The sequence below is a fragment of the Sorghum bicolor genome, chromosome 2, assembly GCF_000003195.3.
Source record: "Sorghum bicolor cultivar BTx623 chromosome 2, Sorghum_bicolor_NCBIv3, whole genome shotgun sequence".
NCBI lineage: Eukaryota > Viridiplantae > Streptophyta > Magnoliopsida > Poales > Poaceae > Sorghum > Sorghum bicolor.
In genome coordinates, this window is record NC_012871.2 from 19,819,326 (window position 1) to 19,832,882 (window position 13,557).

Consider the following 13,557-nt stretch of genomic DNA (forward strand, 5'->3'; position numbering starts at 1 on the left):
AGCTTTTTGTAAGTTGCCATTGAGGACACCCTCACAGAATATGTTCAGGCTTAAGGCCTTGTTTACTTTCCAAAAATTTTGCAAAATAGGAATAGTACCACTTTCGTTTGTATTTGACAAATATTGTCCCATTATAGACTAACTAGGCTCGAAAGATTCGTCTAGTCAATTTCGACTAAACTGTACAATTAGTTTTAATTTTTATCTATATTTAATACTTCATGCATACGTCTCAAGATTCGATGTGACAGAGAATCTGAAAAATTTTGCAAAATTTTTCAGGAACTAAACAAGGCCTTGCTACAACTCCTTACTCTAATGTTTGGTTTCTTGATAGGTAACCAGACCTATTTAGGTGTGGTGAACAAATTGTTAGTCATGTCTGATCAAAATTTGGTAAGGAAATATGGTACTCAATCTATCCTAAATTATAAGATATTTAACTTTTTAACGCTAAATTTAACCACTCGTCTTATTAAAAAATTATATAAAAAATCACTTCTTTTGTTATGGCCTAGTTTATTAATAAAAGTTCTTCAAGAATGATTTAATTTGACTATATTTGCATAATTTTTTGAATAAAACAAGTGGTTAAATTTTAGGTAAAAAAATCAAACGTCTTATAATTTAAAATGAAAGAAGCATATAGCAATATATATAACCCAATGATCCAAACATATCATAGAACCAACACATTCACCCCAATCCTTCACCCGGGCGGTCCCCAAACAGAAGAGGGAAGGGACCATTGCATGCATTGCAAATTTAAAGGCATTGAAAGAGCTGCGGCTAACTAGACAGGCCCTTCAACCCTCCTTAATTCCAGACACTTCAAATTCGATTTTGCCTCATTGTTTCTCACTCCCTCTCAAGAAATATACTCGCTCTGTCATCAATTAGATCCCAGAGTCGTCGTAAGTTAAGTTTTTTATACTTTAATCAAATCTCATGAAAAAATACTAAAATTTATAGTATCAAACTAGTAACATTAAATTTATCATAGAATATATTTCATAAGGTGCGTATTTTATGTCATGAAAGATGTTGTTTTTTTCTATAAAGTTAGTTAAATTTAGAAAAATTTGACTAGTACGGATTTTAGAAATTGATTTTTTCTAGACGAAGGAAGTAATAACAATAATACATATAGTTACCCCTTTTGTTCGGTGAGCAACTTCTTTAGAATGAGATATACATAATTAACAAAATTATCCCGGCCTCTCTGGACCCGAGAAGAAGACAGAAGCAATTTTGTTTGTCCATATATACTACTATATTAAGGGAATGAATGAATATATACTGGTCACCAACTTTGTTCATGGGTCAGCAGCAAATCAATTACTCCAAAGCGTGGCGGCGTGGCATTGTAGTTGAGGTAACTCACCCGGCCCTCTTTTTTCTAGTACTGGTTTTTATTAGCCTACCGAACATGTCCCGTAGTACTCCTTTCGTTCCATAAATAAACGTATTTCTTTGACTTGTATAATTTATTTTTGACCGTTCGTCTTATTTAAAAAATTTTAATAAATATTATTTATTTTTTATGACTTATTTTATTGTTAGATATATTTTTATAATAATATATTTATTTTATTATTTGCATAAAAATTTTAAATAAGATGAATGATCAAACATAAACATCAAAGAAATGCATTTATTTGTGGGCTGGTACGTAGTACGTGTGGGAAATTCTCGGACACAACCATTGGATCACGCATCCTGACGAGTACTTAGGCCTTGTTTAGTTGGCAAAAATTTTCAAGATTTCCCGTCACATCGAATTTTTGGTCGCATGCATGGAGCATTAAATATAGATGAAAATAAAAACTAATTGCACAGTTTAACTGTAATTTGTGAGATAAATCTTTTGAGTCTAGTTACTCCATGATTGGACAATGTTTGTCAAATAAAAACGAAAGTGCTACAGTAGCCAAAACCCAAAAATTTTGCAAAATAAACAAGGCCTTATAAGGGGAAGGATGGATGGAACGAAATGGTTAGGAAAGGATTAGTTGTGACCGAGTGAAGCCAACAATGCGTAAACAAAGAGTACGTATCATTTGTCATCGACTGGCACAGAAGACAGAAGATTTGACAATATGCATGGTCAAATCTAGCTCGTCTTCTTTTCTCACCTACTTTTATTTTAGCCTCTTGTTTAGTTCACTTTAAAATTTAAAATTTTTTCAAGATTTTCCGTTGGTACATGTATGAAACATTAAATATAAATAATAACTAATTAATTATACAATTTGTCTATATAAAATTTTTTGAGTCTACTTAATTTATGATTAGACAATTATTGCTAAATAAAATAAACAAAAACACTATAGTATCCAAAATCTTTTTATCTCCTCAGCTAAACAAGTCCTTGTTGTATACCCTACTGCATGATGACATGCATGCATGCATGTCACGGCTGTATCGCTAGCCTCTCGGCAGCAACAAATAAACAACTTTATCAGCATTCAGATGTCAAAGCACCTGGCCACTTGGGGGTTAAATTTCTTTATTCTAAGGCCTTATTTAGTTTTCAAAAGTTTTTGAATTTTTATATTGTAGTATTTTTATTTGTATTTAATAATTACTATTTAACTATAAACTAGGTAGATTTAAAAAATTCGTCTCGTAAATTATAAACAAACTGTGTAATTAATTTTTATTTTTGTTTATATTTAGTGCTACATACATGTGTTGCAAGATTTGATGTGATGAAAAATCTTAAAAAAATTTTAGATTTTAGGTGATCTATAAACAAGACCTGAATATCACATGACAGAGCAAGCTTGATCGATCCTAGACCGGGTTGTTCATGTGTTCCCACACACGGCGGCTATACATTTAAGATCAACAGTAGTAATACAGTGTTTACTGTGATGGAGCGGCGCCTCGTCTGCCCCCTGACAGTGAGCGCTGAGCTGGTTGCATTGTGCTGTCCCTTGCGAACTAAACAAGGCCATAGATTTCGTGTACTCAACCCTGCTTTTGGTGGGCGGCCGGCTGCATTGTGCGCCATAAATACCCACATCAGGACCCTCTTTTTTGGTGCGCGCGGTGCCTCTCATCAGTGACCACATAAACTTTTTGTCTAGCACCAAGCTAGCAGCGTCTTTCTCCCTTCCTGCTTTCTCTCTCGCATCACTCCTCTCTTTCTCACACACAAACACAGGAAGGTATCGATTGAAGAAATAAGATGGTTGGAACAATGGAGGAAACAAGCAGGAGGATCCCTGGGTACTTCAAGAACAAGGGCATCCTCATCACTGGCGCAACAGGCTTCCTTGGAAAGAGTAAGCAGCTAGCTGTGCAAGCATGTCTCTCTTGCTGTTGATGTCTCTCTTAATTTGCATGCATGCATGCATTGTGCTGAGCTTCACTGCTTCACTCCCCTGTCCTGCATGCATTGTGCTGACCTTCGCCATGCCGTGCTTGCTGCAGTACTCGTGGAGAAGATACTGAGGGTCCAGCCGGACGTCAAGAGGATCTACCTCCCCGTGCGTGCGCCGGACGCAGCATCGGCCAAGAAACGGCTGGAGACTGAGGTGACGACACTTTGCTCCATTCACTTCTAGCTAGCTAGCTAGTAAATCCGATACCTTCTTCTCTAGTTCGGTTCTAATAAGTTCATTTCTATTATTTGGGGTTCTTTTTTCACTTATCTTCAAGTAACCACCACGCACTGATGATTAAACAAGCAGTAGCCTAGTGTGCTTGAAAACCTGAAAATAAATAGTCTTCAGATAAAATAATTAACAAACCAGCTGCAAGTTGCTCCCACTGCGTCTTGGTGCGTGTGTGCTTGTTTCAAGTACTATATATTTTCTTCTTCAATTAATTTATTATAAAGTGGTACATGAAAATAAGGTACGATGTACAGTATGCATGTCCTACTCCAGATGTATATACATCGTAGTCCACCACTGAAGTCCTAATCATAGGGGATGGAGATCACCAATAGTACATCCTCGAACAGCTACCGGTGATGCAAACATATTTAGGTCACCTAACAATTTCAGATTTTTTTTTAAAGTGAAAAAACACACTACTGAACATGGTAGTATGTGTGTGTAACACAATCACTACATATGGAAGTCAGAACAAACTATTGACAATCAATCAACATTATTTATTCTGCTGCTGTTGTTGCTACTGAAGGCTTTCTTCGGATCAGTTGCATCACATAGACATAGGTGCAGATTAATTAATTACATACTACAATCTTTACAAGTGGTCATCCGGATTTCAAATCGTGCTCTGATCTGTGCCAAGGTTGGTGTAGCTATATATGCATGCGCAAGCAAACTACTCCAATCCCTGAGAACAGTTCATCCAATTCCGATGACTACTAATAAGAGTTAGCCAAAATCCATATATTAGGCTGCCAATATATTCCGATGACAACTACTATTATGATGCTGAAATCAAAGTTAGATCCATATTAGGCTGACATGCCCAGTTCTATAATAGTAATCCTTATTGAGGAAATGAATTAGCCAACCTAGAAAACTGCAATCAAGCATGGAGCAAGTTACAGTACCACAAGAAAGATCAGCCAGCCCCCCCTTGAGTGCAGCAGCTGTAGATCTGAAACTTGCATGCTTCGGATCGGATCAGAGAGCCAAGGAGCCAGCTGCAGCTGTAAGTGCAGCACGTTACAGTATTCTAGTATACTAGGTACAGTATACGTACTACATGTTTTAGCAGTTATGGCGAGAGTAGAGTGGGCTGGTGGTAGGTTTGGTCAGGAGCAACGAGTAAATTGCATGAGACTCCTCGGCACTTGTACTGCATGCATGCCCAATTCAATGTGCAGCGACATGAGCTGCCTACTGTACTCTTGATGCGTGATTGCTGGGAAAACGTACTAGCGAACATTTTTTGGACCGTAGTACTTTGATAAATATTGTCTAATTATAGAGCAACTAGCCTTAAAAGATTCGTCTCGTGATTTACAGATAAACTGTACAATTAATTTTTATTTTCATCTACTCTATGCATGTGCCTAAGATTCGATGTGACGGGAAATCTTGAAAAGTTTTTGGTTTTCGGGGTGCCCCGTTACATCGAATCTTACGGCACATACATAGAGCATTAAATATAGATGAAAATAAAAATTAATTGCACAGTTTATCTGTAAATCACGAGACGAATCTTTTTGCATAGAGCATTAAATATAGACAAAAACAAAAACTAATTACATAGTTTGTTTGTAAATCGCGAGATAAATCTTTTGATTCTAGTTAATCTATAATTGAACAATATTTACCACAAACAAACGAAAGTACTACGGTAACGAAATTCAAATAAATTTCACATCTAGACAAGGCCCTAGCCTGCTGGGAAAGGGAAAGCCAAGCTCGTCTTAGGCCTTGTTTAGTTCGCAAAATTTTTCGTTTTTGGATACTGTAGCATTTCGTTTTTATTTGACAAACATTGTCCAATTACGGAGTAACTAGGCTCAAAAGATTCATCTCACAAATTACAGCTAAACTGTGCAGTTAGTTTTTATTTTCGTCTATATTTAATGCTTCATGCATACGACCAAAGATTCGATGTGACGGGGAATCTTGAAAATTTTTGCGAACTAAACAAGGCCTTACTAGCTACTATTGCATTAAGGTCTTGTTTAGTTCACTCAAATGTTAATTTTTTTAAGATTTTTCATCACATTAAATCTTTAGACGTATGTATGGAGCATCAAATATAGATAAAAAAATAACTAATTACACAATTTATTTGTAATTTGTGAGACGAATCTTTAGAGCCTAATTAGTCTAAATTGAATAATAATTGTTAAATATAAATAAAATGCTACAGTAGCTAAACTTAAAATTTTTTACCAACTAAACAAGGCGTGAATTCTTGTAAAAACAGCAGCCACAGCTGCAAAATGCAGCCGATCGATCTGTGATATACTGTGATACGTATTGCAGCCACTTATGACATGCACGAAATCTGAAATTCAGACAACCTCTCTATTCCCCTGAATTTGCCTAAACGTCTTTGCAATATTTCTCAATTTTATTTAACTATAAGTTACTCCCTCCGTCCCATAAATAAATGCATTTCTTTGACTACTACGATTTATGTTTCACCATTCGTCTTATTTATTTTTTTTAAAAAATAATAAAATAAATAAATCATTATAAAAATATATCTAACAATAAAATAAGTCATGAAAAAATAAATAATATTTATTAATTTTTTTGAATAAGACAAATAGTCAAAGATGAATCATAGAAGTTAAAGAGAATGTAATTATTTGTGAGACGGAGGGAGTACTGCGTATATAATATAGAACTGCAGCATGTGTTGTTTGTTTGGTTTTACTTGGGATAGATCATAGAAGTACTCCCTCAGTCCTATAAAAAACATCATTCTCACTTCTCAATAAGTCAAACTCCTTACGGTACATAATTAGTATTATTAAATAAATCGTAAACGTATTTTTTAATAAACTTATTTAAAGATATAAATATCGCTAACAATTTTTATACATAGTCAAAATTTAGTAAAGTTTGACCGGTGTCATTGTCGTAGCGACATTTTTATGAAACTGAGTGAGTGCGTATCAACACTCCAATTAAAGGGCAATGCAACCGTCGTGATAGAACAGTGTTGTAACCATAAAACGAACTGTTGTGTGTACAGAAAGGACCATGCAATGCAATGCAAGGGGGTACCCATGTAGCGGCCAAAGTTCAATGAATGTTCTTGTAAAAAAAAGTTCGATGCAAGAGGGTCCATCAGATCTGTCTGTCTACTGTACACAAAAATTTTCAGTTTTTGACGTTTCACGCACCTGCAAAGCTGACAGAAACTACGGAGTACTAAGGCGCTTGTTTCTATAAGATTTTTCGTTAGGGCCTTGTTTAGTTTCAAAAAAATTTTGCAAAATTTTTCAGATTCCCCGTCACATCGAATCTTTAGACACATGCATGAAGTATTAAATATAGACAAAAATAAAAACTAATTGCACAGTTTGGTCGAAATTGACGAGACGAATCTTTTGAGCCTAGTTAGTCTATGATTGGACAATATTTGTCAAATACAAACGAAAAAGCTACAGTGTCGATTTTGCAAAATATTTTGGAACTAAACAAGGCCTAGATGTATGCATGAAATATTAAATATAGATTAAAAAATAACTAATTATATAGTTTGTTTGTAATTTTTGAGACAAATTTTTTGAGCCTAGTTAGTCTATAGTTGAACAATAATTATCAAATACAAACGAAAGTGATACAATGTCAATCTTAAAAAACTTTTGATATCTAAACAAGGCCTAATATGGAAACCATAAGATTGGCACAGAAATGGACCTATAGCAGGGCCTCCTACCCGGAACAAACCGTGCACTGCACAGCTGAAGCGAGATCATACTGCGGGATCCATCTCTCCATTGCATGTGGGCCCATAAAATCTTTTTCTTTTATTGAAAACTGCCATCTAAGTCTTTGGTGGACAATAATACGGAGTATATTTATATTAATCGCCAGACACGTCGTCCATGGACCATTAATTATTTAATTAGATGCAAGACATGCAGGCTGAAGTCTTGTAGTGTACTGTGCTACATTGTGCATTTTTGTAGTAGGTCATGTAGCGGCTTCGGCTTGGCAGAGACAACAGCGGAGCTGGGTGGCTCCCGCGGCCTGTTTAGATTGGAGATGAAAATTTTTCGAGTGTCACATCGGATGTGTCGGAAGGATGTCGGAAGGAGTTTTTACATACTAATAAAAAAACAAATTACATAGTTCGTCGGGAAACTGCAAGACAAATTTATTAAGTATAATTAATCTGCCATTAGCACATGTGAGTTACTGTAGCACTTAAGGCTAATCATGGAGTAACTAGGCTTAGAGCATCTCCAACTATTATGCATTTGAAGTTATGCATTTTAGGCAAATTGCAAACCCCTAAATGAAAATGGCAAGGCTAAAATCGGTTGATCTCCAACCGTTATGCAAAATGCCAAGTCCATCATCTTTTTTTCCCGGAAATTTTATTTCGCGGCACTCCTTCCCGCGCGGCCAATCGATCCCGCGCCAAACAGCCCGCCGTCGTCTCCCCTTCACCAATTCCCGCGCCAAACAGCCGCGCAGTACCGATCGTGAGCTGCGCAGTTCGTCGTTCTCGTTCGCAGTACCGATCGCATTACCGATCTCCCGTTCCGTTAGTTCCCGTTCACCGTACCAGTTCGTCGTCTGTTGGCCATCAGTTCGTCGTCGTACAGGTTCGCCCCTTGGCTCCAGTACCGATCTCCATCAGGTCCTGTTCCCCATCAATTTCCGGTCGCCGCCATCAATTCGTCGTCAAGGCAGGTCGCCGCCATCAGTCAAGCCGTTGCAGCTCGCGAGCAGCAGAATTTCGTGAAGCCAACATGGGATCGAGGGTACCGGAGAATGGATCTAGCCGTATTGCACAGCGCATCGCCAAGCTGGCGAAGGAGGACGCGCAATGCTTCTCCTATCGCGCGAAGTGGTGGCGGCGCGAAGGGAAATCACGCGAAGGGAAGAAAAAAGCCCGCGAGGTGGAACCGAGAATCCCGTGATCTCTATTTGCATAGCCGGACTCCTTTGGCATATATGCCAAGTTTCCCCCTCCAAATGCATAGCTATGTAAAATGCAAAGTCCAAATGCATAACGATTGGAGGGTTTTTTTTTAGAGTTTTATGCATTTTGGTAAATGCCAAGTCTATTTGCATAATGGTTGGAGTTGCTCTTAAAAGATTCGTCTCGTGATTTTCAACCAAACTGTGTAATTAGTTTATTTTTTATGTACATTTAATGTTTCATGCATGTGTCAAAGATTCGATGGGATGGATGAAAAAATTTTAGGTAGGAAACTTAACAGGGCCAGTAGCACCACTTGTGCTGCTATAGTGCCATACTAAACGGCGGTCATTGATAGTGTGACATCTTATGCCTTGTTTAGTTCGTAAAATTTTGGTTTTTTGGCTACTGTAACATTTTCGTTTTTATTTGACAAACATTGTCCAATCACGGAGTAACTAGGCTCAAAAGATTCATCTTACAAATTTTAGGTAAACTGTATAATTAGTTTTTATTTTTATCTTTATTTAATGCTCCATGCATGCGACCAAAGATTCGATGTGACGGAGAATCTTGAAAATTTTTGCGGACTAAACAAGCCCCAGAAAATTTGATGAGTTGATAGGTTAATTATGAAAATTTAGGCCTTGTTTAGTTCACATCAAAAACCAAAAAGTTTTTAAGATTTTTCGTCACATCGAATCTTGCGGCACATACATGAAGCACTAAATATAGACGAAAACAAAAAATAATTGAACAGTTTGTCTATAAATCGTGAGACGAATCTTTTAATTATAATTAGTCCATGATTGGACAATATTTGTCACAAACGAAAATGAAAATGCTACAGTACCAAAATCCAAAAACTTTTCATAACTAAACAAGACCTTAGAGAGTGAGGGAGAGAGAGAGTTTCATGGGATGAAACTTATTGGCATAGTTACCAACACAAATTAAATTTGATATAACGATCTCGATACTAATGTGATTGGCATGCATGCAGGTGATCGGGAAGGAGCTGTTTGGGCGGCTTCGGGAAACGCACGGCAAGGGGTTCCAGTCCTTCATCGAGGAGAAGGTCATCCCGTTGGCCGGAGACATCATCCACGAGAACCTCGGCGTGGAGGAGCCCCAGCTGAGCCAGATGACTCAGGAGCTCAACGTCATCGTCAATGGAGCTGCCACAACAAACTTCTACGAGAGGTACGTATTTACTTTTACTCTGAGAATACTACTACTTACCCGATACGTACGTGTATACGGTATATATTCTTTCCATATGGAGAACTGGGTGGTCGTCAATGCTCTGTTCTGAGTTCTGACTGACGCTCCTGCCTTGCAACTGCAAATGGTAACTGAAATCTGCAATCAAGAAGGTACTGTGATTGATGATGTGTGTGCTGTGTGCAGGTACGACGTGGCCCTGGATGTGAACGTGATGGGAGTGAAACATATTTGCCAGCTCGCCAAGCAGTGCCCCAATCTCGAGGTCGTCCTCCATGTGTCCACGGGTAATTAGTAGAACTGTGTTGTTAATAATTTGCTGATGATCGATTAAGTGAAGAAAAATTAAAGAAACTGAAACTGCAATCGGCCATGCATGGCAGCCTATGTGGTGGGCGAGAAGCAAGGGGTGATCCAGGAGCGGGCGTTCAAGCAGGGCGAGACGCTGCGGGAGACGGAGGCGGAGCTGGACATCGACGCCGAGCTGCGGCTGGCCAGTGACTACCAGCGGCAGGTCGCCGGCGACGACGCGGAGCAGAAGAACGAGCGGAAGGCCATGAAGGAGCTGGGCCTCGCCAGGGCCCGGGAGTTCGGCTGGCCCAACACCTACGTCTTCACCAAGGCGCTCGGGGAGATGACGCTGGCGCGGGAGCTCGCCGGCGTTGGCGTCCCCGGCGTCATCGTGCGGCCCAGCATCATCACCAGCGTCCAGAAGGAGCCGCTCCCCGGGTGGATCGAAGGCACCAGGACCATCGACGCCATCCTCATCGGCTACGCCAAGCAGAGCCTCTCCTGCTTCCTCGCCGACCTCCAGCTCACCATGGACGTGGTAATTCATTCATTCATTAACTGCTAGCTGTGCTACCCGATCGATCCGCCGCGCACTTTAATGAAGACAACGACATGACATGCATGCAGATCCCCGGGGACATGGTGGTGAACGCGATGATGGCCGCGACGGTGGCGCACGCGTCGACGGCGGCGGCGGCCCCGGCCGACCAGAAGAAGAAGACGCCGCCGGCGCCGCCGCCGACGGTGTACCACGCGACGTCGTCCCTGCGCAACCCGGCGCCGTACGCGGTGCTGTACCGGACGGGGATCCGGTACTTCAGCGAGCACCCGCGGGTGGGCAAGGACGGGCGCGCGGTGCGCACGCGCAAGGTGCACTTCTTCGGCACCGTGGCGGGCTTCACCGCCTACATGGTGCTCCGCTACAGGCTGCCGCTGGAGCTGCTGCGCCTGCTCAGCCTGCTCTGCTGCGGCCTCCTCTTCTCGCGCCTCTACGCGGAGCTGGACCGCAAGTACAGGTTCGTCATGCGCCTCGTCGACCTCTACGGGCCCTTCGCGCTCTTCAAGGGCATCTTCGACGACGCCAACATGGAGAGGCTCAGGATCGCCATGCCCGTCGCTGACCGGGTGGAGTTCAATTTCGACCCAAAGACCGTCGATTGGGACGATTACTTCTACAAGATCCACATCCCAGGGGTCATGAAGTACGTCCTCAACTAGCAGCTGCTAGCTAGCTAGCTAGCTAGTCACGACGACTCACATTGTTATTATTGTTGCCACGTTCATCCAAGGATTATGTTGTTATTAATTAATTAAATCAATCGGCGTCGGCGTGCGTGTGTGTATATACACATTGTTATTGTTGCTCTACCTTCATCCATCCATCCTCGACTCCTCACTAACCATGAGGAGAAATCGAAATGTATCCAGTCAGCAGCTGCTCTAATTAGTACGGAGTACGTACTCCCACTCCTAGCTTGTTTATTTGTGTTGATTTAGTTGGACCTGATGAAATGGTGATACCCCATACTATTAATCACATGTTCCTCGTATCAGTCACTGTTGGTTAATTAATTTAATTATACTTAAGCAGGTTGTTGCATATTCATTGTTAGTGGTTCATTGTAAGATAGTACTCGTATACAACAAACATTCTACGCCTACATTCGACTCCAAAACCAGAACGACGTCACAGGTGCTGGACGCGATCACCGCTGAAGTCAACGCCTACATTGGTGGTGCGGGCTACTGGTGCTTGGCGTCGCTCTTCTCGGTAGCGAGGTACTATGCACTTCTCCCCAGCATGCTCTATCGTCGCAGAATTGTTTTTTTTAGGCCATCCTTAGTGTACAAGAGTTTTTTTTAAAACAGTGTAGAAAAATTTTATCCCCATAAAACTCTTTCTACTTCCATAAAACTTTCATCATCTTTCTCTTCTTTAACATAGTGTCACATCAATATATTTAATGTCCATAAAACTATAATAAAACATCATTGAGAATAGCCTAAGAAAAACTTTCTAGCTGCGTCATTTAAGCCGGTAATTCTTGTCGTGTGCCCCAGTCCGCAAACCACGACACCTCGCCATGGAACGCGACCAATTGTGTAACATAAACTCTATCTTCCCTTAGTGAGACACGCGCAATGCATGATTTTTGAAAAAAAAAACATTCTTGTGTTTCTTGGTGACCAGGTCAGATCGGCATCATCTTCACAAACCTTGTGTGCCTAGCTTGTTTGTGGTGTGCTATGTGCAATGATTGAATTACTACACCGTGGCTGTGTGTGCTATATCAGTGTATTTTGTAGGGATCTAAATTCTTATATAAACATTTTAGATCCAGCTTGATTCTCTCCAAAAATGTTTCTGGTAATGAATTAGAATCATCGTGAAATCGTTTAGCTAGTAAGCTCAAAATATTTTTTTCATAAAAAAATAAAATAAAAATATTCGTTAAGAAAATTCATAAATTTTTTGGGTAGAACTTGAATAAATTCATAAATTTCACTTAAAAATAATTAAATGAAAAATTGTTGTTGCTAATACAAAAGGAGGACAAGAATCAGATTCATGTGAAACTAGCTATCCGGTGTTTCTCCTTGCTAGGCATAGAAATGAGAAACGTTTGTAGTGATTCTCATATGAAAATGTTTCTCATCTAACCTGTTCGCTTGACAGAAAAGACATGGCTGAAAGTACTGTTTGATGATTTATTGTAAGAGAAAAACGTTGTTGAATGACTGACAGATTCGACACATAAGCTCAAGCGAACATACTTGCAAGAATCAGAAACGTTTCTGGTTGCCAAACGGGGCCACAATCTTGCTCATATGGTGTTCCGAACTACAGATTCTCTCAAGTCTCCCTCTAATTGCAGGTTGGGGTTCTTAGTTCTGGTGCTCCTCTCTGGTTATGGATTATTGCCGATTTCCCACCAATATATTGTACCATCTATCTTTGAATAGTTTTACTATATCTTACACCTGATTTTTTCCCCTTTCCTTTGCTTTCCCTTTCTTATAGCATGCTAGAATGGAATAAAACCAATATTTTTGGGAAAATTTTCTCCTCCCCCACCCCAATTTTATTGCTTATCAACCTATATATGTTGGATTTATACTTGACTCATATTAGAGTTATGGCGATTATTTTCATGTAATTTTTAGATAGAGTTCTATAACTAAAAATCAGGTGTGAAGAAGGAATTTTTTTCACCTGATGCTTACAAAGTTACAAGCACCTTTTTTTATCTAATGCGAAACTCTTCCAAACACTATTTTTTTTCTTAAATCACGTTCAGAAAATTTAGGTCTTTAGAGTTTTTTTTTCAGATTTAAATTTGTGCTTCATTTATTGTTTAGACAAAAAAATGTGGGCATCTCGCACTAAACTAAGTCATAAAATTACAAAAAGGAGACATTTTCAAAAAAAAAAAAGAGACGAGAATGAATTTAGGACTAGGCAATCTTTGTTTAAAAATAAAGATA

General features: G+C 39.6%; 1 protein-coding gene across 1 annotated transcript; it reads left to right on the forward strand.

Annotated features, from left to right (window-relative positions):
* On the forward strand, nt 3,030–11,624 carry LOC8062537 (fatty acyl-CoA reductase 1). Its single transcript, XM_002459787.2, has 6 exons — nt 3,030–3,290; nt 3,439–3,542; nt 9,560–9,759; nt 9,967–10,067; nt 10,164–10,609; nt 10,699–11,624. Exons 1-6 carry the CDS (start codon nt 3,194–3,196, stop codon nt 11,287–11,289), a joined length of 1,539 nt encoding a protein of 512 aa, XP_002459832.1. The 5' UTR covers nt 3,030–3,193; the 3' UTR covers nt 11,290–11,624.

What these genes read in the sequence shown, in the direction of transcription:
- LOC8062537 (XM_002459787.2), top strand. Translation starts at nt 3,194, where the DNA reads ATGGTTGGAACAATGGAGGAAACAAGCAGGAGGATCCCTGGGTACTTC. An exon ending in AGAAACGGCTGGAGACTGAG is followed by an intron (nt 3,543 to 9,559) that starts GTGACGACACTT and finishes GCATGCATGCAG; the next exon opens with GTGATCGGGAAGGAGCTGTT. An exon ending in CGTCCTCCATGTGTCCACGG is followed by an intron (nt 10,068 to 10,163) that starts GTAATTAGTAGA and finishes CATGCATGGCAG; the next exon opens with CCTATGTGGTGGGCGAGAAG.